Source organism: Sebastes fasciatus, chromosome 4 (genome assembly GCF_043250625.1).
Source record: "Sebastes fasciatus isolate fSebFas1 chromosome 4, fSebFas1.pri, whole genome shotgun sequence".
NCBI lineage: Eukaryota > Metazoa > Chordata > Actinopteri > Perciformes > Sebastidae > Sebastes > Sebastes fasciatus.
Window position 1 is genome coordinate 30,080,082 of NC_133798.1, and position 23,508 is coordinate 30,103,589.

A 23,508-nucleotide genomic window follows, 5' to 3' on the forward strand; every position below is an offset into this window, starting at 1 on the left:
TGAGAGGCAGACAAAAATGTGTTGGATGGATGATTGGATGAATGAATGGGTTTTATTCTGAGGGTGCAAAGAGTAGAAAGCGCACAACGGGCGCTTTATGAACTAGTCAACAGGGCTGACACAGCCATTCACGGCTGAACTGAGTCAGTTTGTTCAGAAGAGGTAAGTTCTGACAAACAGCCTCCCAGTCAAGGTTAATCCATACTAGTGTTCTCCTTACTGGTTATCACAAAGGGAGGATTCAGCAGCATCAGCTCAGTGAGGTCAGGTTCAGCCATCAGGTTTTCTTTTCACGTTATTCAAAGTTACAATAATGCCGCTTGATTGACCCCAGCTCAGCTTTGCTTGTGCCTTGCTGCAGTTTGATGAATAATCTTCTCGCTTGATCTGTGATGGACTTTTGATTATGAGCCTTTGTGCCTCTCTGTGTTTCTTTCAAGAGGTTTGACAGGTTTGAATGTGACGAGTTTAGTGTTAGTGCAGTAGGTGGGTGAATGTGAATGTCATGTTTCATTGCTGGGCTGTTCATACAGTTCATGTTACTTTCTGAAGTAGATATTAGATATTGGAGAATGTTGGAGTTTTTAGTTCTGCAAACAGTTCAAGGAGGCCAAGCTGCTCTGGAGGCAAAAATGAGCTCATCAGTTGAATTAAACATCCTCTTAGGTCGCCCTGTTGCATCTCACAAGTTGTTGGGAACACCGCTAAATTTTGGGCCGAGGACACGTATGGAAAGAAAATCAGGAAATGGAAAAGTACTGTATTAACAGTATGGTAGCAGAATACTTTGATTTTTCTCCATGGTTTATTGGACGTGGAGCTTGCAAACCCTATTCATTAAAAGCCCTTACATACTGTAGCCTTAATATAAATCTGTAATCATATAAGAGACTTGCTAGGTCTTTGAGCTAGAGTCCCCCACATGTAGGTATACTATGGGCATACAAAATTAAACGTGCAAATTCAGCCTTTGATTGAAATTCAGCCTAATTCTCCTGTAGATTTCCCTCTATATTATCACTCTTACAGGATAATTCCAGTTCATTACAACTCAAGTCTTATTTTAGTAGTTTTGTCCATCAATCATAACATTGTATTACCAAGTGTATGTATGGGATCTGGGAATATGGTGACATCAATCTTTCAGCCAAGAAATGTGGGTATGTAATCTGTCAGATGAAATGTGTTTAGGTTTCGTAGGTAAAAGAAACATAGATGAGGATTTTTTGAACAGACTTCATTGTGAAGCTTAATGGAATATGCCAACAAGTAAGTAAGGAAACTGGTCTTATGACACTGAGCACTCTGTTACTGAAATACTACAAATATCATTAATGCCATAGTCAGTAATGGGCAGAAAAATAAGTCATTAATGTTTGGTTTGTCACATATTTGGTTATTCCCTTTAAGTTGTACAGTGATTCCCAACCAGGAGCATTTTTGCAATTGGCAGGAGGTTCTTGTAAAGATTGTGGAGTAGCTCAAGTAATTTAACAAAGTAAGAAATTATGATTTCATTGGGAAAAAATCCAATAATGTTAGTAAGCGATCAGGGATGTCTAAACAGTGGGTTAGGATTTAAGTGGTTAAATAAATAAATAAAGCTAAAAGAAATGGATACATGGTTGAAAATGGTGAAAACGCTAACAGTAATGGTTAAATAGCTGAAAATGGTAAAATAAATAAATAGATAAAAGGCTGAAAATGGTGAAAATGCTAAAAGTAGTGGATAAATGTCTAAAAATGGTTAAAAAAAAACAAAAAAAACATAATTAATAAAAAAAATGAAAAATGAAAGAAAGCCATGGATACATGGCTGAAAATTGTGGAAAAAAAACTAAAAGTAATGGATAAATCTGTAAAAATGGTAAAAAATAAATTAGTAACTAAATAAATAAAAATGAAAAATAAAAGAAAGACATGGATACATGGCTGAAAAATGTGAAAAAGGTAGTACGAATAGTAATGAATAAAGGGCTGAAAATGGTCAAAAAACTAAAAGTAATAAACAAATGCTAACAGTAGCAATAAGTAGTTGGAATAGTTAGCTGAAAGTAATGGATAAATGGTTGAAATGTCCAACGTCTGCCACTCCAAGTGGTAAAAGTGCGAATGCAAACTTGATCAAACTGACCTAAACATTGACAGTTCAATTGTATGAAGAACATATTGTGACACTTTTACATATTTAATAGTGTTAACTAACATCCAGTTTATAATACTTTTTTTTATAGTACACATACTATATGTTACTTTGGCTCTGCTGACGGGTTAATAGATTACATTGGTACAACCAGAGCAGCTTATCCTCTGAGAAACGCAGTAATAGTAAACCTCCAGTATGCAACAGGTGATCGCTCTGACTTCTTCTCTCACCCTGCAGTAACTTTCATTTCTATCCACCTCCGTTCTTTCTCTCCAGAAGCCAGTAACAGCAGCCATGAGTCGAGAGTCGGTTCGATCCTGGACAGAGAGGGGAAGGCTGTGGTTCCTCTGGCCGTCATCTCCACCCTCACCGTCCTCGGCCTGATCGTCCTCATCGGTATCCTCATCTACTGGAGGTCAGTGCTGCGTCTATTTGATGGTTTTGGCCTTTAGAGGGCAGAAGAAGTCCACTGTAGGCTGCCAGAAACCCAGTACTGACAAATTATTGTCTCATCATAGTATTATGGTAAGATACTGGCATCATATGAAACCACAAAAACCTAAGGAATCTATTGGTACCAACCAGGTTATACTAGCTTATCATGAAGGAGGTTAAATAACACTCCAAACTTGTGCTAAATTTTGCCGAGGAAAAACTGTCATGGACATTTTCAAAGGGCTCTCTTGACCTCTGACCTCAAGATATGTGAATGAAAATGGGTTCTATGGGTACCCATGAGTCTCCCCTTTAAAGACATGCCCACTTTATGATAATCACATGCAGTTTGGGGCAAGTCATAGTCAAGTCAGCACACTGACACACTGACAGCTGTTGTTGCCTGTTGGGCTGAAGTTTGCCCTGTTAGGATTTGAGTATATGTTTTATGCTAAATGCAGTACCTGTGAGGGTTTCTGGACAATATTTGTCATTGTTTTGTGTTGTTAATTGATTTCCATTAATAAATATATACATACATTTGCATAAAGCAGCTTATAAATTATTTGCCAGAACTCCCTTTAAGGTACATTTTGAACAGATAAAAAATTATCACAATTAATGTCGTTTAACTATGGACATTCATGCTATTAATCGCTATTAAATCATTTAATTGATTGACAGCCCTAATAAAAATAAATGTAATATCACCAAAAATTATAATACATTCAGACATCACCTCTTCAAGAAAGTCCCAATCAAATCCTCAAATTCAAAGCTTGTTGAGTCCTGCAGCAGAAACATCCTGTTTTCATCCTGGTCACATCAGCATCCTCGTCCTCCTGGACCTTTCAGCTGCCTTCGACACAGTCTCCCACACTATCCTCCTCACCCGCCTATCTGACTACCTTGGCCTCACCGGTTCAGCTCTCTCCTGGTTTCAGTCCTACCTCACAAACAGAAAACAGTTTGTCACCATCAGAGACTCCAGTTCCACCCCGGCCCCAGTCAACCATGGCGTACCTCAAGGCTCTGTGCTGGGACCCCTCCTCTTCACCATCTACATGCTCCCCCTTGGTCAGATCATCCGCCACCACGGTCTCAGCTTTCATTCATATGCTGACGACACACAACTATATCTCAGCACCAAACCATCCACCCAGCTATCCCCACAGTCACTTGTAAACTGCCTATATGCAATAAAAATCTGGATGTCATCTAACTTCCTAAAACTCAACAGCAACAAAACCGAGCTCATGGTTGTGGCTCCCAAGGCCCTGCTCCGGAAGGTTGGAGATCTCCACCTGGACGTTAACGGCTGTTCCTTCTCCCCATCCTCGGAAGTCCGCAACCTGGGTGTCATCCTGGACCCAACACTATCATTCCAGTCTCATATCAGGTTCATCACCAAATCCGCCTTCTTCCACCTCAAAAACATCTCACGTCTCCGGCAATCACTCTCTGACTCTGTGGCAGAAACCCTCATCCACGCTTTCGTCACCTCCCGTTTGGACTATTGCAATGGAGTTCTGTCCGGGGTTCCCAGCAAAGCCCTGGACAGGCTCCAGTATGTGCAAAACTCGGCTGCCAGGGTTCTCACCCGCACCAAGCCCTGGCAGCACATCACCCCCACCCTCATCCACCTCCACTGGCTCCCGGTCAAGTCCCGCATCACCTACAAAATCCTCCTCCTCACCTACAAATCCCTCAATGCCCTGGCTCCTCAGTACCTATCTGACCTCCTCCACCCTTACACACAGCCCCGGAACCTTAGATCCTCAGGCACGGGTCAGCTCTCCGTCCCTCACACAAGAATGAGAACTTTTGGGGACAGAGCTTTCAGTGTGACAGCCCCCACACTTTGGAACTCTCTCCCCATAGAGCTCCGCAACGCACCATCTCTGGACACCTTCAAAAGACTCCTCAAAACCCACCTCTTCACCAAGGCCTATGGCCTCTAGCTACTGTTACAGTTGTTGTGTTTATTTATGTCTTTGTTAAGCGTCCTTGGGTTTCATGAAAGGCGCTATATAAATCCAAGCTATTATTATTATTATTATTATTATTGATTTCAGTCTGTATAGGTGTCAATAATCTATCCAGTGTTTTTCAAACACACACACACACACACACACACACACACACACACACACACACACACACGGCCTCTTCAACTCCCCCTGCCCTTCAACCCCATCATATCTCTATAATATGGGGGAGGGGAAGTGAAGTGGGGACTTTAGCCAGAATACTCTCAAATTTGTCTGAGAAGCTGAATCTCCTCAAACAGCTCAGTGTGTGTATGTGTGTGTATGTGTGTGTATGTGTGTGTGTTTGTTCACCAGCAGCTCCTTCACAAACAATACCTTCTGTGTTGTACTGTTGATGCGGCTGCTGGCGGGCTGAATGAAGCCTTACAGCCGCCGCCGCTCACTTTTGAGTGTTTTTCTTTTTATTCCTCTCTGTTGACCTTGAAAGATGCTGTTTTTTGTTTTTTATTGACACTCATTGAAACACTGGATTTGGAGCAAACTTTCTTTGAGAATGGTTCAAAAGTTATTTTTCTTTTGGTGTAAAACCCCCAAAATTTATTTTCTTCTTGTGCTGAATACATCCGTGGCCGTGCAGTAGGAATAAAACCCTGCTTCCCACTCAGACCGTGAAATAACCAACTTCAGAAATCCGATCAAGGACACGCTGTCAAACGCAGTGTAAACACTCTTAGTAATATTTTGTACATTTCTCATCTGCCGTGCCGGAGACTCAACATATTGTTCTTGTTTTGCGCTCTACTTGTTGTTGTATCTCCAAGATTGAGCAGTTCTAAGCTGGTAATAATCTGGGGAGCAGGGGGATTAATCCTCGTTGAAGGATGTACCTTGGCTGCAGTGCTGCCAGCGTCCACTCAGCTCAGCGGGTCGGGGGATAGAAAAGGACATCCGCCTGATTATGTCGGACAGGAGGAAACGTGTCAGCGTCTTGTAGGGCGAGCGGCAGGAGGCCAAACTGCGCTAATCCTGCTGGTGTCGTGTCTCTTTTCACTCCCTCCTGACAACACGGTGCTCATTTGGACACTGCTGCTGTGCATTTGAGGTCAAGCAGTTTGAGGGGATTTTGGTCGACTTAACAAGTATACAACATGCTGAGAGATACACAACAAATTAGCATGTAGCTGAATAGTTTTTAAAGGCATCCGATCAATTCTAACTTTATTTATGTGGCAGCTTTTCTATCAGAGGCCAGGACCAAGAACCCCTCTGAGAAATTAGTAAAAAATATCAATAAAAGAGATTCAACACAAAGAAGCACATTAATAACAACGATAGTAGCACAGAGATGTTCATTAATCCTAATAGAGTGTGTGGTGGCACAAATTGTGGTGGCAGTTTCTGTTAAAACAAGACACAAACCAAGGTAACAACTTGTCTTTCAGTGAATTTAATAAAAAAACATTTATTAATAAGAAAAGCATCTGCAGATGGACTCACGAGCACAGCCACCTGTTGTGGACTGTGGCAAGTGAGCCCCGAATACAAAGAGTAGTCAGTATTTATACATACTAAAGCATAACACACAGATAAATGCAAAGAAGAGAAAGATAGAAAGTGTTTCATTACGTCAGCACAGAACAGACAACAGAGCATCACAAGACATAACAAGTACTTCAGCCCTGAAATTATCTAAAGGTACAGTCTTAACTGCAGATATGAAAATTGCCAATACAAGTGATACAGGAATTAATCCTAAAACCCGGAAAAGAGTTAGCATTTTAGCACTTTCACTTACTAGGGCGGTCAATCGATTAAAATATTTTATCACGATTAATTGCATGATTGGCCAAGATTAATCGTGAATTAACTGCCCTTTATTTATCCGTTCAAAATGGAACAATCCCATAGAGTGCTCCAGGGATGACGTATTTCTGTAGGCCAACCAGGAAGTTATCATCGCCCTTGTTTCCTCGACAAAAAGCCAATGGGATTGTTCCATTGAGTTTGGATTATTGCAGAAAATAAGCTCTGTGGCAAACAAACGTTTATAATACTTACTCGTTTTGTTTAGCGAGATAATCTCCACTAATGAACACCACTTTATGATTTTTGAAGTGTAAATGCAATCGGCAGACGTATAAAGCTAACGTTAGGCTATAAACGAACTACACCACGGTCACATGAGCGCGAGTATACACAACGAGGCTGTAGAGGAGGACGAGTCAGCGTGATGACGTTTAATAGTCTCATTTAGCCGCCTTTTTTAAGACACATGAAAGCTTCAAAGTTCACGAATGGGATATTTACTGATGTATTTTATATCGTAGAACAAAACGTTAAAATCTAAAATCTTAAAATCTTCAGCTTGTGTTAACTACAGACCTTATTTCAGGCATCTAACTAAAAACCCATTCAAAAATTGACTTCCAGACGACGGAACCGGAAGTGCTAAAATGCCAACTCATTTCTGGCTTTTAGGACTCCTGTAGCACTCTATTGGCTCTTTGTCGAGGGAACCAGGGCGATGCTAACTTCCGGGTTGGCCTACAAAAATGCGTCATCGTTGCAGCACTCTATAAAGGTTTAGATTTAACAAGAAAAAGGTTATTTCTAGAAATGTCACTTCAGATTAATTTGAATTCTTTGCACCTGCAGACAAACATAGTGAATGTGTTTGTTAATGAGCAGCAGCTGTTTTCCTTTCTTAGGTTGAAGTTGTCATTGAGCTTCTTACATAAATATAATCAGATTAAATAGTTTCAGTCTCGATAGATAAACAAGTAGAGAACACTAAGTTGGCCAATGAACAGCAGCAGAATTACATCTTTTGACCTACAGTCTAAGTTAACGCGTCTCACAACCTCAATCTGTCAGGAGACGAAGGCTGTGTCACCATGAAGAAGTGTTAACAAAGTTTGAACAATGTTTGAACAAAGTGAACAAGCAGCAGCATATCTGACATTACAGCTAGAGTATGTGTGAAGCACTTTCAGAATTGCAATTCTGGATGACAGTATAGATTTGTTGAATAAAAACTACAATATACACACATACATGTCATACTTAAATGTACATACGTGTCATTTCTCTGCTCCATTTGTCTCCAGTAGGATTCAAACCTCAAACCATCTGCAGTGTTATTTCCTTAAGACCCGCTGATACAAAGTGTGATTTTTAGGGCAATTAATTTACATGTCATTTAACATATCACTCAATGAATCAACACAAATACAAGGCAAAATGTCACTTCTATTTATATTATCTTTTGTCTGTTCAGCTAATCATTTAAAGCAAAGAAACAATAATGGCAATTATCGTCTCACTTTAAAAACTCAGAAGTTCTTCAAACTCCCAACTCGTCAACACCGCCGATTGGGTAGCGCACCAAGGCATCGGAAAATCGACGCACAGCGGCACCCTTTAGCGACAGTATGTGATGAACCGGGCTTTCAACTAACTCCAATGTAAACCCACTCGCGGCGTTACACGACCGCTGTTTGTGTCCCGTGTGAAACTAAAAGTAACGTTGACTTATTTTTTCACGTACTTCATTAGTCACGTGACTCATTGGTATCGTCAATTCCGTGAGTCACTAGTCAGTGAAGCTAACATCAATCACGGCTGTTTCCTAACCCTAACTAAGTGGTTGTGTTGCCTAAACCTAACTTCCAGTGAAAACGGAAGTTTATTTTGAAAGGACACTATGCATGTAACGAGCGTATATTGACACACCATCCCCGGTCCGTCCAAAAGTAACGCAAGAGGGGTACCCAGTGCGTCGGTCTCCGATGCCGAGGGGCACTGACCAAGTGGCAGTATTTGACGAGTTTGGAGTGAGAATGTGTTGCAACGAAACATGTTTACTATGTGGCACACGGTCAACGTGTCCTTTTGTGTTGAAAAACTGTTGAAAATAACATAATAATTGTCTTATACTCGCGTCACGGTAGGTGTATATCTTTGATATGATCATTTTATTAATTTGTTCATGTAGTTATTGTTTCATTTAACAGGGACAGTGCACATTAATAAACATAAACCTTTTTTTCTGGACAGACGCCTTAAATAAGAATATGAAACTGGTATTGTAATCGTTGTAACCCGCTTTACATAAAAGGGCTTTTATTCAGCCTGTTGAGCTACACAGAAATATAGACTTTGTTAGATAAATAATATATATATATATATATTTTCTACAATTCATTGATTTGAAAATGATTTTCCCATAGGGGACCAATAAAGTTATTATTATTAGTATTATTTAACTTTGTCTCTTGAACAAGTTCAAGCTGTGTTCTTTATACAAAGAGAAATAAAGGAACAGTAAAAAAAGAAAATCTGTAAAAATGAACATATTTAAGTGACAGAATTGATTGAAATCCTGATTAAACACTGACAACTGAGCAGATTTGTGCGACATAGAAAATAAAATAAAACAAAACAGGTCTAGATGTCTGAGCAACTTGACAAATCCAGATCCAGCTTTTAGCGGTTGAATAAACACTCGTCAGACTCGCTGAGAGAATAACCGTTTGTGTTTCCTTCAAAACACGTCTTTAATCTCAGAGCTCAACCCGTTTACTGTTTTTCTTCTTTTTTTTTTTTGTCGGTGATAATCCCTGATGACCATTTCTGGCCGAGACAACGCAGGTTCATCAGAGGCAATCTCATCCGTTTAAAAACTTGTCAAGGATTAACAGAACATCTTTTTTCCTGTGTTTTTGGGAAGATTACGTGTATTCTCCAAAATCTGGGCTAACGCAGAGTCACATGAAAACAAAAGCATCAACCGCCTTCCAGTTGATTCTCCAGTCTCAGATTCAGTGCAGCCTGAAGCATGGCAATAATACAGATATACACTCCGTGTGTGTGTGTGTATATACACATATACTGTATATATAAGGGCCGTCAATCGATTAAAATATTGAATCACGATTAATTGCATATGAATCGCATGTTTTTAAACTTTTTTTTCTACATTTTTATCTGTTCAAAATGTACCTTAAAGGGAGATTTGTCAAGTATTTAATACTCTTATCAACATGGGAGTGGGCAAATATGCTGCTTTATGCAAATGTATGTATATATTTATTATTGGAAATCAATTAACAACACAAAACAATAACAAATATTGTCCAGAAACCCTCACAGGTACTGCATTTAGCATAAAAAATATGCTCAAATCATAACATGGCAAACTGCAGCCCAACAGGCAACAACAGCTGTCAGTGTGTCAGTGTGCTGATTGACTATGACTTGCCCCAAACTGCATGTGATTATCATAAAGTGGGAATGTCTGTAAAGGGGAGACTCGTGGGTACCCATAGAACCCATTTTCATTCACATATCTTGAGGTCAGAGGTAAAGGGACCCATTTGAAAATGGCCATGCCAGTTTTTCCTCGCCAAAATTTAGCACAAGTTTAGAGCAATATTTAACCTTCTTTGCGACAAGCTAGTATGACATGGTTGGTACCAATGGATTCATTAGGTTTTGTAGTTTCATATGATACCAGTATCTTCACTCTAACTTTAAAACTGAGCCCACTACAACCTTAATTTTGCATTAAAGAATTAATGCATCAAAGAAATTAGTGTATCAGTACCCTAACTCAGTAGTTGCATGACATTATCATCACCTGTCTTAGATATATTTATATTAATACGTATATCTTGTTTTATATATCCCACTTCAAATATTTTTGAATGCATTTCATCATTCAGCATTCATTTCCATCTGTTTACACAGTCACATTGTGGGGACTTGCCTTCTTTTTGTGGACAAAATGCACGTCCCCTTAACGTAAATCATTACATTTATGGTGAAGACTGGGTTTAAGGTTAAGTTTAGGTTACGGTTAGGGTTAGGCAAGTAGCAGTTATGGTAGGGTTAGGGTAAGTCTCCAGGAAATGAATGTAAGTCAATGTAATGTCCTCTAAAGTGATGGAAACACAACTGTGTGTGTGTGTCTGTGTGTGCAGGACCTGTTTTCAGACGGCTCACTTCTACATCGACGAAAGCTCATCACCCAGAGTCATCGCTGCACCGTCGACTGCTGCATTAACATCTGGTACTGTAACACGCACGCACGCGTACACGCTGTTTGTGGGAATAAATGAGGGTTCAAATGTAAAGGGAGAATCTTGCATAAATAAATAAATATATAAATTCATAAATACATAAATAAATACATTTAAAAATGAATATAAAATAAATAAAAAATAAACGCAAAAATTAATAAATAAATAAAAATGTAATGAAAATAAATACGTAAATAAATAAAAGGGAAAATTAAATGAGTAAATAAATAAGGGAATTAATACAAAGATGAATAAATAAAGAAGCAAATTAATACAGAAATAGCAATTTATTTCAGTGCATTTTTTATATTATTTTTGATACATTTAATGACATATTTATTTATTTATTTATTTAGCGAGTCATTTATTTATTTATTTTTCTATTTTGGCAGGTTCCGTCCTCCATAATCAGAGGCTAAAATAATCAAGGCAAATCAATGGCACTTGTTAAAAGCAACAACATTGTTCTGTAAACACAGATTTTAACACTATCAAAAAGTTATTTTGGACTAATCTTTTTCTAACAGCAAAAGGACAAAAAGAAAACCTTTTTTTTTCTTTTTACGAAAATGAAAAACCTAACTTTGACCTGAGTTTTTTTTAGAGTGCTATCAATATGGATATCAAATATAAACTTCCTTTTCCTAAAATGTCTTTACTTTTAGAGATGTCCTCACTTTCCTTAAAAATCCCCGTTTCTAAAATGTCTTTGATTCCTAAATTCATCCGATGTTCTAAATATGTCCTCACTTTACCAAAAAGTCTTACATTTTCTTCTACAAGAGCACACAGAGGTTCACATCTTGATGATTCTTGTCCATCAATATCAGACACCTTTTATATTTACTAGAACTCAATCACTTTCATATTATTTATATTTCAATAATGCAATACAACTATACAATTATACACATTTTTAGACATTTGGAGTACCACTTGTTGTTTCTCTCCTGTGGGTAGTTCAGTGTTGTTTCCTGTTTTATCTTCCAGACGAACAAGCAGCTTTTCCAGTGAAGGAGTTTGTGAAACACGTGGCCGAACTTCACGACACGCTCGGCTTCCAACGAGAGTTTGAGGTACAAAAGACCGGATTGTTTTAACTAAAACACATAATATTCTTGCAAATAATATCTCTACTGTCTCAAACTTGACTGTGATGTGATGTGTGTTTGTGTGTGTGTGTGTGTGTTGTGTCTGATTGTCATCATGTTGCTGTCTGCATGCTGCATGATGAGCCTTGATGATGTGACACAGCTACAGCTAAGACAAAGGGCTGCAACATTACGAGACTATTTTAGATTCTCTGATCATGATTGATCATGAATTTATTGTAATTAATAATAATAATTTACCGTATTTTCTCTGTGAATGTTGCAGTCCTGGTTCATTTCTTTGTGTGGAGCCTTCATTGATTCATGTGAGCAGTTGTCTTTTACCTGTCGACTATCGGCAGAACAATGAGACATCAGTCACTTCATGAATCAAAGCTCCACTTTGTTTTGTTCTGAAACGGCCACTGAAGGAAAAATCAACACAAAGATAACGATGCTACAGAGGGCTCTTCATAGACTGATTGATAAATTGAATAATTACTACTACTACTAGCACTACTAGCTACTGGCCGATAGCCGGTTGTTTGGGAACAGAGACGTTAATACATCCACCACGGTACAGGCTTACAGCACACAGCCCATGGTTGTATTATAAGATAATAAAAGTGATGAATTACAGCCAATATATCCATTATTACAGCCACATACAGCTAGCAGTAGACGTCCCAAAAATGTAAAAACTTGAGTTTAGTAGCAGAACACCAAAATTACACTGAAATACAGAGAAATTCCTAGAATGCAGCGTGTTATGCTCAACCCATTATTCATAGAATCCTATTCATTTCTCTTTTTAGATGAATTTGAACTTTGAATTAACCTTGTTTTTATTTGGGTTGATTTGTCTCTTTGTGTTGGCAGCAGCATGAGCTGTATTGTGTGTATTTTCTGTGTCGTCTTGTAATTTGTGTTTTTGCACCTCTTTGGTTGACCGTGTTGTCATGGAAACGTCCTGGCCTGCTGCTTCCTCACCCTCATCATTAGATACTGAAGGAGAGTTACGAGGTAAGACGCTCTCCTCCATGGCGGACGCCGCTGCACTCGTAGCTGTGTTTTTGTCTCGTCTTTAATGTGGAACTGTGGATTTACAAATGCATGGTTTCTGTTTGACACCAGTGGAAGAAGTCATGGGTGTATTATAGGACATGAAATACTGGACTCAATAATGGAGTATAATGGCGTTATCAATAAAGTTGATGCGATACAACTTTATTGTCAGTTTACTTTGAAATTCATTTTGCATCCTTTGGCATTTCCATTCAAGAAATCAACAAAATCGGCAACATTTCTGCACAAACTGTAACTTCCACTGAACATTCACTTGATATTCTAAACTAACTCTCTTCTGCTCCGCTGCTCTCTCTCTCTTGCTTCACCACTCACTTCCCACGTGCACACACACTCCCACAACACAAATTTTTCCTCCTCCGTCGGTCACATTCCGGTTTAGCAAGACGAGCTTCACTAGATATAACTTTGTTTTTTTTGTGCTTCCGTGGAGCTGATGTGTTGGAGTCTGAGTTGTGGTGGAGGCTAGTCGTTTGTTGGCGTTTGCGGACTCCATTTCTAACCAAACATTTGCTACGGCTAAGGCACTTGCAAGCATACATGACATCAAAAACAGGCCTGGGTTTTTCACATTAAAATCAGTCTACAGGCTGATAGAAGAAACCCAGAAAATCATGGAAGTTCTCAACTTTTAGGTTAGGTTACAATCTGTTCACACATTGTCAATAAAAAAAACAATTTATAAGTGTAAAAAGTTACATACAGTCCCTTTTAAAGGCACAATGAGTAGGCTTTTCCTAAGAAAACAATGTATACGAAAATGGCGGACACAGGGCTGAAAAAAACGCAAATATAGCGAGGCGAGGCACCAAGCGGGCAAAGCTCGTTCCAAAACCAGAGTGAATCTGGGGTCGGCTTTCACCCTCTGGCGAGCACCCTAACCTTCGTTAAGCCGGGGAGGGGGGGCCAACTTTGAATGTTGTGTTTACAAACCGCAACCAACAAATCCTTCTCATTGTGCCTTTAAGCTTCTTTTCTTCAATGTTTAAGCCTTTGTAGAAAAACACGTTTATATTCCTCAAAGTAAGGTATCGGAAAAAGTGTCTTGGTGTCAGTACTGAAACTCAGGTATCATATTGAAAACGATATTGGAACATTTTCCGATTATACTCAGCCCTACAGACAAGTAATATTTCACGAGTAATGTAAACTCTGAATCTGCAAAATAACCAAAAACACTGAACTGTACTCAAATACGATAACAAAACCTTTAAACTGTACTGAAGTATGTAGTTACTTCCCCACCTCTCATCTTCGAGGGTTTTAAGCTTTACTCTGTGTGTGTTCGTTCGTTCAGGAGATTCAGACGTGCACGGTGGACATGGGGATGACGACCGACGGCTCCAACCATCCTGACAACAAGACTAAAAACAGATACAGCAACATCCTGGCCTGTGAGTAGACTTCACAGAGAGTTTAACATCATAACACTGGAGCTGAGAGCTGAGAGCCACAGACAGGAAGTCACAGTGTTGATAGACGGAGTGACACTTTGTTGGTTTTGGTCTTTTCATGGGATTGTTTGACAATGTGAAAAATATAAAATAACCCCTGACTTATACTTAAATTGAAAAGAACATAAAGCGTTTTCCATATTGCTCTGATCATGCATTGTTCTTTTTTTTCTGTCTTTAACTCTCAGATGACCACAGCCGAGTGCGACTCTCGCTGCAGGCCGACAAAGACGGGAAGGCGAGGGATTACATCAACGCAAACTACGTGGATGTAAGTCACTCTCTGTTTCACTCTGAGCTCCATACAAACTGAGGCCTTCATCTTCACCCCCCAGTCTCGTTTCTGCATTTTGAATCTGTCAAAACGTACTAGTTTATCTTTATTCTCAGAACCACTCCACTTTTCCCTCTGTCTTCCTAAGCTTGCTTAATTCTAAACCTATTCACGACACATGCTGTTGTTAGCGGGGATCTGCGAGGCTCTCCATTATGCACACCACATTCAAATCTCATTTCCAGTTTCCGTTTTGTGAAAGGCAGAAGCGACACAAAAAAACACTGTGACTGTCACGTCCTCTCTGGAGAGCCGACGTACAGGTTACAAAGTTGGTAAAAGCATGTCGAGGATCTCTCCAGCTCACACTTTTGTCTGCATCCCACAGTATGAAGGCAACTTCACGCTTGTCAGTCATGTGAAGGTTATGAAACTGTGAAAGTGAGTGATTGAATGCTGACCTCTGCAGAGAGCAAGTGACACTTTCTTTCCTGTGCTGGCCTTAAAGGGGCCTTGTGGAGTTTTCTTTCAAACAAACAAAAGTAATATTAACTTTCAATGTCACTCACCAGAATGCTCGGTATGAATCCTTGAGCTCTAACAAATATGTTGAATATATTTCCTTCCTCATAAACTTTTTAAAGTATTCTAAATTCTAATCCAGCATTGTTTGCATCCATGGGTACATCCCAAGTCTCTTATTTGTTTTTCTTATGTCCTCGCTCCTCCCTCTTCACTTGAACCGGACGTCGTTCTGGCCCTCCATCTTTAAGGCCATCTCAAAGCTCTTATTTCTGCTCTGAGGAGCCATGAGCATGGTTACACGAAAGCAGCCTTCATGGAAGTTTTCGGATTGTCGATTATTTGTTTTTTATGCTTTTTCATGCTGAATGACTTCTTCTTAAAGAAATTTATGAGCACATCTCTAGTAAACACAAGATTTAAAGCTTCAGTAGGCAGAAGGGGGAGGTCTTTTGTATCAGTCTGTGGCTTCTTGACCTCTCCTGACACAGTTCTTGTTTGTTTTTTTCATTGACTGGATTTTGTGCAGTTTTATATATGTGCAAATATATAAATATATTTTTTTTAAAAATAAGAATATTTTTGACATCATTAGGCAAAAATTCCATAATAACATTTCATCATATTGTAATTCAAGTGTTCTGAGAGACTTCTGCACCTCCTCATGGCTCTGTTTTCAGGTTTTAGAAAATCCCTCTACATCCTCCAAAAGATTGATTGTGTTAATGCGTTCAAGAAATTAGTGGCGTTAAAACAAATTTGCATTGACTTTGGATGGATTGCCATGAAAATGTAGTTCAGACATTCATGTTCCCCGCAGGATGAATTGTAATAAGTTCTGTGATCCTCTGACTTTTCATTTAGCGCCATCATCAGGTCAAATATGTCTGTTTATGACCAAATAGCCGCAGATCTACGTTGTGTTTACTGCTAACATGCTGACACACTAAACTAAGATGGTGAACATAGTAAACATTATACATGCTAAACATCAGCATCGTCATTGTCAGCATGTTAGCATGCTGATGTTAACGTTTAGCTCAAAGCACCGCTGTGCTTAAGGACAGCCTCACAGAAGCTGCTAGCATGGCTGTAGACTCTTAAGTTATTGGTTGTTTTTTTTTGCATTTTGTGTTCTTCAGATTTCAGTAGGAGTTTTTAAAAGCCGCTGATGTGTTTCCTCAGGGTTTTAAGAAGCCGCGGTCGTACATCGCCGCTCAGGGTCCTCTGAAGTCGAGCACCGAGGACTTCTGGAGGATGATCTGGGAGCAAAACGTCTGCGTCATCGTAATGATCACCAACCTGGTGGAGAAAGGAAGAGTGAGTGACCACATGTCAATTACACAGACTTTTCTACTATTCCTGGACTACTGTACTGAGACTGCATCTGATATTGAGTGACTATATGGACATAATGGTTATTGTTCACGAATAGATTCTAATAACATTTAATAAAGTATTTTTGGGAATATTTTCCCTTCATACATTTCAATCCAGGTAGATCTAGATTTAATCATCTTTTAGTCAATTTATACAAAATTCTGAAATGTCAGACATTTCAGAGTGAAATTTCTTTTTAATTTTATTTGATATACAGAATATTAAATGTGATTAAACTGTGTGAGAAAGTTAAAATATTTTGCATTTTAATATTGGCAGACAATTCGCTTTCTTAAACCCGAAAATAAAAACGGTCTTCATTTTTATTTACAGGGAATAAAGACAAAAATCTTGGTTGTATTTTCATCATAATTCATAATGTGTGATGTGTTAACTGTCCCCTCAGAGGAAGTGTGATCAGTACTGGCCGGCGGAGGTGCAGGAGGAGTACGGCAGCTTCCTGGTGACGGTGAAGAGCAGCAGAGTGCTTGCCCACTACACCCAGAGGACGTTCACTGTCAGGAACACCCACGTCAAAAAGGTCCGACAAACAGCCAATCGGATCACAGAGTGACTGTATTAGCTGCACTCAGTAATACTATCATTGGGGCAGTCAATCGAATATTTAATTGTGATTAATCGCATGGCAAAGTACCCCCGCCCCCAACCAGGGCCTTTTTGGGGGATAAAATTTTCCTGGAACTTAATTTCTGTTTTTTCTTCTTTGTTTGGTGTTGTCCATCTGTAGGGCTCACAGAAGGGGCGGAGCAACGAGCGGACGGTGACTCAGTACCATTACACCCAGTGGCCCGACATGGGCGTCCCAGAGTACGCTCTGCCGCTGCTCAGCTTCGTCCGCAAGTCGTCCAAAGCCAGGAAGGACAACATGGGGCCGCTGGTGGTGCACTGCAGGTAAGATCTGATTCAGCTAGATGATGTGAGATGAAGCTTTGTTTTTATTTTGATCCTGACGTTAGCACATTCGGGATTCATCTGGTTCTTCTTTCTCTTCGCTGTGCAGCGCTGGCGTGGGCCGGACGGGCACGTACGTGGTCCTGGACAGCATGCTGAAGCAGATCAGAGACGAAAGCAACGTCAACATCACAGGCTTCCTCACACACATCCGCAAACAGAGGAACTACCTGGTTCAGACAGAGGTCAGAGGTCAACTTGTCTGTCTGTCCACACACACACATCTTCAGTCGTCAAATGTTACATTTCAGCAGACTGAACTCTGAACCCTGTAAGCATTTGCAGGTCAAAACACGGCTAGTTTAAAACTGGGAAAATTATAGTTGAAAAGTGAAAGTTGAACTACATGTTAAAATATAATCATTTATTTCTTTTCAAATATTTTTAGCCACGCTAGCGGCGTTGTTCTATTGATGGTAATGTTGGTCTGCCAGTCGACCGGACTACTTTGGTCCAGACTGAAATATCTCAACAACTATTTCATGGATGACTTGACTATTACTTGCCCCAAACTGCATGTGATTATCATAAAGTGGGCATGTCTGTAAAGGGGAGACTCGTGGGTACCCATAGAACCCATTTTCATTCACATATCTTGAGGTCAGAGGTCAACGGAACCCTTTGAAAATGGCCATGACAGTTTTTCCTTTTAGCGTAAGTTTGGAGCGTTATTTAAGCTCCTTCATGATAAGCTAGTATGACATGGTTGGTACCAGTGGATTCCTTAGATTTTTAGTTTAGTATCTTCACTCTAGCCTGCTACAATCTAAAAAACGCAAGTTGCGTTAATGCGTTAAAGATATTAGTGGCGTTAGAACGAAGTTGCATTAACGACAACATCATTACATAAATACTTGTTTACTATTCAAACAAGAATGAGAGTTTTTCAGCGTCTAACCTCAGCATTATCTGTCTCCTCTCTGCAGGAACAGTATGTTTTTATCCACGATGCCTTGGTGGAAGCCATCTTGTCCGGAGAGACAGAGGTGGTGGCGGCTCAGCTGCACAGGTACGTGGACGAGCTGCTGATCCCGGGGCCTGCTGGGAGGACGCGCCTGGACAAACAGTTCAAGGTGAGCGTCTCATGAAACAGTTCACCGTGTGTTCGCTCAACTTCTGCTAAAGTTTAATGACTCATAATTTCAGAAATGTGTCTTGTCTATATTAGTTTATATTATATAATACCACAACTACTCTCTACTCTAACCCCCCAAAAATATGGAGGAAGGAACCTGTCAGAAATAAATAAATTAATAAATAAAAATTACACATGCTATATTTTGTGCCCAGCATCAGACCAAAGAACCCCTCAATACTTACGTGCACATCAAACGTGTTGTTTTGATTAATTATTCTACACAGTTTCTTCAGCACATCAACAGGCGTGTTTCCAGAACTGTCAAATAAATGCAAAAATAAATAAATACATTTAAAAATTCATAAAATTAATACATAAATAAATAAAAGTGGAAAATAAACAGAAGAGTAAACACATAAGGGAATTATTACAAAGGTAAATAAATAAATCAAAAAAGCAAATTAAAACAGAAATATAAATTTATATCACATTTTATCAATTAATTAATGACATACATTACATTACATTTATTTTTAATATTATTTTTGCTACTTTTAATGGCATATTTATTTATCACGTCATTTATTATTTTTATTTTTTTTTATTTTGCCAGGTTCCATCCTCCATTAAACATTAAATAGAATAGTTTATATAAATAATAATAATAATAATACATTTATTTATATAACACTTTTCAAAACAGATGTTACAAAGTGCTTCACAAGACAATAAATTAAATAAATTAAAAAGTAAAACAAGTTTAAGTTGTTTCAGTGGAAGACAGTCTTGTCAGTATTCTTCTAGAAATAATGGAGAAAGGATCTGGAAAGCAATTATTTGATATTTATTTGACTGTAACAGGTAAGGACTGTAATGGTAAAACGTATTGACTTATGTAGCCGTTATCAAAAACACCAAAAAAAGAGTGAACATGCAAAACATTGAAATAAATACAGAACTTAATTTAAAAATGTTAAAATTTAGGATTTCTTTTTTGCATAGCTGTGTAAAAAACACCTTCACAGATCAACAGAAAGATTCAGTGCTGCTTCTTCAGTTGCTAACAGATGTTTGCTGTTTTACTACAGCTGGTTTGTCACTCCGGAGTGAAGCAGTGCGACTACTCTACAGCATTGCAGGACTGCAACCGCAGCAAGAACAGAAACTGCTCTGTGGTACCTGGTGAGTCCGGCATGTTTGTCAGCTCAGGCGCTGCAGCGCTTACAGGACACAGTAGACGTCAGTTTGCCTGATGTTGATGTTGAATGTGTAATTTGCCACTTCAGCTACAGTTTGCTGAAGTTAGATGAGGAAAGATGGTGTTGCATGACTCTGACATTTTTTTTCTTTCTATCTATCTTTGCAGTTGAGAGGTCGCGAGTGCGCCTGTCTACGACGGCGGGGGAAACGTCAGACTACATTAATGCATCATACATCACAGTAAGAACAAACTCATTCTGTCCAGGTTTAAATGTTCTCCAGAGCAGTGGTGGATGACGTAGAGGGAAGGCACAGTCGACCAAAAGTACAGATATCTAACTAGAAAATAACTTTAGTAGAAGTTAAAGTCTTTTACTGTGCTTAAGTATCAAAAGTAGTTTTCTGATATTAAATGTACTTTAGTATTACACATGCACAAAATTTATATTTGAGTCCCGTTCACTTCCATTCTATGCAAGCGAAAAAACTAGGGATGTCAATCGATTAAAATATTCAATTGTGATTAATTGCATAATTGTCCATAGTTAATCATGATTATTCACAAATTAATTGCATATTTTTTATCTGTTCAAAATGTACCTTAAAGGGAGATGTGTCAAGTATTTAAATACTCTTATCAACATGTGAGTGCTTGCTTTATGTATATATTTATTAATGGAAATCAATTAACAACACAAAACAATGACAAATATTGTCCAGAAACCCTCACAGGTACTGCATTTAGCATAAAAAAATATGCTCAAATCATAACATGGCAAACTGCAGCCCAACAGGCAACAACAGCTGTCAGTGTGTCAGTGTGCTGACTTGACTATGACTTGCCCCAAACTGCATGTGATGATCATAAAGTGGGCATGTCTGTAAAGGGGAGACTCGTGGGTACCCATAGAACCCATTTTCATTCACATATCTTGAGGTCAGAGGTCAAGGGACCCCTTTGAAAATGGCCATGACAGTTTTTCCTCCCAAACATTTAGCATAACTTTGGAGCGTTATTCAGCCTCCTTCACGACAAGCTAGTATGACATGGTTGGTACCAATGGATTCTTTAGGTTTTTTAGTTTCATATTCATATATTTTATGTTGATAAGAGTATTGACAAATCTACCTTTAAGGTACATTTTGAAAAGATAAAAAATGTGTGATTAATTTGAGATTAATTGCGATTAAATATTTTAATCGATTGATAGCCCTAATAAAAACTTAGGTAAAGTACAGATACAGATAGGTCCAGGATTTGTTTAGCAGTGTTTGAAACGACCTTCTCGCCTGAAAAGCCTGATTCTTAGTACGACGGTAAAAAGTCATACTCTTATTTCAAGACACTGTTATCAAATAACTATCTCTACACCTCTGTAACTGTAATATTTGTTTCGTATTGATTGGATTGGCTGCACTTAAGCGATATTGCTTGACACCAATATAGTGTAATCGGTTTAACACATTTGATAGTGAACAGTAGACTAAATCAGCCCAGTCACCATGTGGAAGTAAAAGAAAAATGATACTAAGCCCTGGTTCTGTTCCTGAAGGGCTACAGGCAGAGCAGCGAGTTCATCATTACCCAGAATCCTTTGCCTAGCACCATAAAGGACTTCTGGAGGATGATATGGGACCACAACGCCCAGGTCATCGTGTCGCTGCCGGGGACGCTGTCAGACGAGGTGAGGAATTTGTGGTTGTGTTTGTCATCTGTGTTTGTGCAAAGTCTTTACTCTTTTAACTTAAAGGATCAGTTACTTATTATTATTGTTTCAGTGAGTGAGATGTTCAGATGGATATCAATCTCATGACTTTGTGTGAAATACAGAGCTGGAGTCAGGGAGTGGTTAGCCTAGCTGAGCATAAAGACTGGAAGCAGGGGAAACAACTAGCCTAGCCTTATTCTCGCCTAAAATGGTGTATTTGAATATTTCTGCATACTGGGGTCCCTAAACAGTCTTGAATTAAATAAATTGGGTATCACTGTAAAGCTGAGACTCTTGTGGATCCAATGAACCCAACTGTATTTATGTGTGATGATGTTAGTCCTCATAGTAGCCATTTCATTGTAGTGAGACCATTTTTTGAAACTTGACCTCACTGTATAAAATGACCTGTGGTGACCTCTAGGATAATCACAACCTCATGAAACTTTACAGCCACAAACTACAGACCTAGAGCATTCAGATGATGGATGGCTTTCCTAGCTAGATTGACAATAAGGGGGTTTCTGAGCAGTTTACACAACAGAATTGCTCGCCATCCAATCACTGAAAAATGCTCATCTTGCAGAAATCTCCAAATGTCAAAAGTTTTTGACACCAAATCACAGCATGGCTTTTTGTTTGGTGTTCCTCAAGGTCTTGGTGTCTTAATGTGGTATTTTGGTGGGATTAATGATCGTTTTCATCAATTCTAGAGTGGTAAAAATGGTTAAATTTAGCACCATATCTGTGTAACAAATGGTATCAACCCAAAAATTGCTGCAACAACCTATGAGACATAATAGAGCATGGGGATGGAAATCATAAACTTCGATCATAATGTTCTAAACCCTTATATACTTTAACAATTTACTTTAATTAATTAACTAGTTATTAAATTCATGTTTAGTTCTGATTTATGACTAGAATAACTTGACACACAGGGCTGAGCTGCATCTCAAATTAATCTTCAGGTTCCCAGCTTTCCTATGATGTACACCACTTCTATGTGACATCTATTGTTGACCTGCTATCTCCCCCTAAAGACCCCTTGTACGCCCCTAAAAAAGACGAAAACAGGTCTATTGTGGGTCTCAGAGGGTTAAAAGGAGTGATCACAAGGCTACCAATGGGGCGGACCATCTCGAAATAATGAGTGATCATTCCAAAGTTGAAATAAGGGGAGTTTTTCCCATTCTGCCGACATGGCATGAATGCAGCGTTAATATGCAGACATGAGGTTGATGCCCATCTTCTCATGCCTCTCAGAAATAAAGTGAATAAGAGTGTTTCCCAAACTGTCAAACTATTCCTTTAAAAGTCTCAAACGCATGTTCTATCTGTGTGCTCTGTGATTTCTAACAACAGGATTAAAGGTACGCGTAGTAGTACTTAAATCTTGAGTCATCACGTATCACTCTGATGTCGCAGGATGATTCATTAGCATCTGTGGTGTTTTTGTTGGATCAGAGGGTGATGTAAACCGTCTGCTGACTTCCTGTGTTGTTAGACGGAGGAGGAGGAGCAGTCTGTCGTCTGGCCCCGTAAAGGGCAGCCAATCAGCTATGAAATGTTCACTGTCACTCAGAAGACTGAGAATCACATCTGTCTGACCAACGAGGACATGCTGGTGGTCCAGGACTACGTACTGGAAGCTACACAGGTTAGTGAAACCTGGAACATGACAGCTTCACTTATACAACAAAATCATTAAACACAGTTGACACTACTAAATTAAAAGGGTCAGTTCACCCAAAGTATAGACTGTATAGAAAAATATAGACCCCATGATCTAGCCTCTACTGCAGGGTTTCTCAAAGTTTTGATGACTGAGGGCCACACAGGAAGAGTGCACACGTAAAAAATATATCTTTTCCATCGCACTTCCACATTAAACTACCAAATTGTTAACCGAAATCGCTAACTTTAGCTAACAACACTTGTATTGATGACGGAATGTAATTAATGCAAGACTCCATAGAAGTTTTCTAGACGTACTAAACTATGACTTTTTTCGTCATACTATAGTATGACCTTTTTTGACGTACTATATTATAACTTTTTTATTTTTACGAAATACTATAGTATGACTT

General features: G+C 39.0%; 1 protein-coding gene across 4 annotated transcripts in view; it reads left to right on the top strand.

The window, feature by feature from the left end:
• ptprz1a (protein tyrosine phosphatase receptor type Z1a) overlaps positions 1–23,508 on the top strand; it is a 92,069-nt gene that overhangs the window by 65,325 nt on the left and 3,236 nt on the right. For 3 of the 4 annotated variants that reach the window (XM_074633516.1, XM_074633518.1, XM_074633519.1), the window contains 15 exons: positions 2,423–2,561; positions 10,554–10,642; positions 11,643–11,728; positions 12,746–12,766; positions 14,127–14,223; positions 14,472–14,554; positions 16,265–16,399; positions 16,866–17,000; positions 17,208–17,371; positions 17,481–17,616; positions 18,358–18,504; positions 19,598–19,691; positions 19,876–19,949; positions 21,263–21,394; positions 22,926–23,078. In XM_074633516.1, coding sequence (XP_074489617.1) covers positions 2,423–2,561; positions 10,554–10,642; positions 11,643–11,728; positions 12,746–12,766; positions 14,127–14,223; positions 14,472–14,554; positions 16,265–16,399; positions 16,866–17,000; positions 17,208–17,371; positions 17,481–17,616; positions 18,358–18,504; positions 19,598–19,691; positions 19,876–19,949; positions 21,263–21,394; positions 22,926–23,078 — 1,685 coding nt within the window. The remainder of the gene's footprint in view (positions 1–2,422; positions 2,562–10,553; positions 10,643–11,642; positions 11,729–12,745; positions 12,767–14,126; positions 14,224–14,471; positions 14,555–16,264; positions 16,400–16,865; positions 17,001–17,207; positions 17,372–17,480; positions 17,617–18,357; positions 18,505–19,597; positions 19,692–19,875; positions 19,950–21,262; positions 21,395–22,925; positions 23,079–23,508) is intronic. The other variant, XM_074633517.1, reaches the window with a different exon arrangement.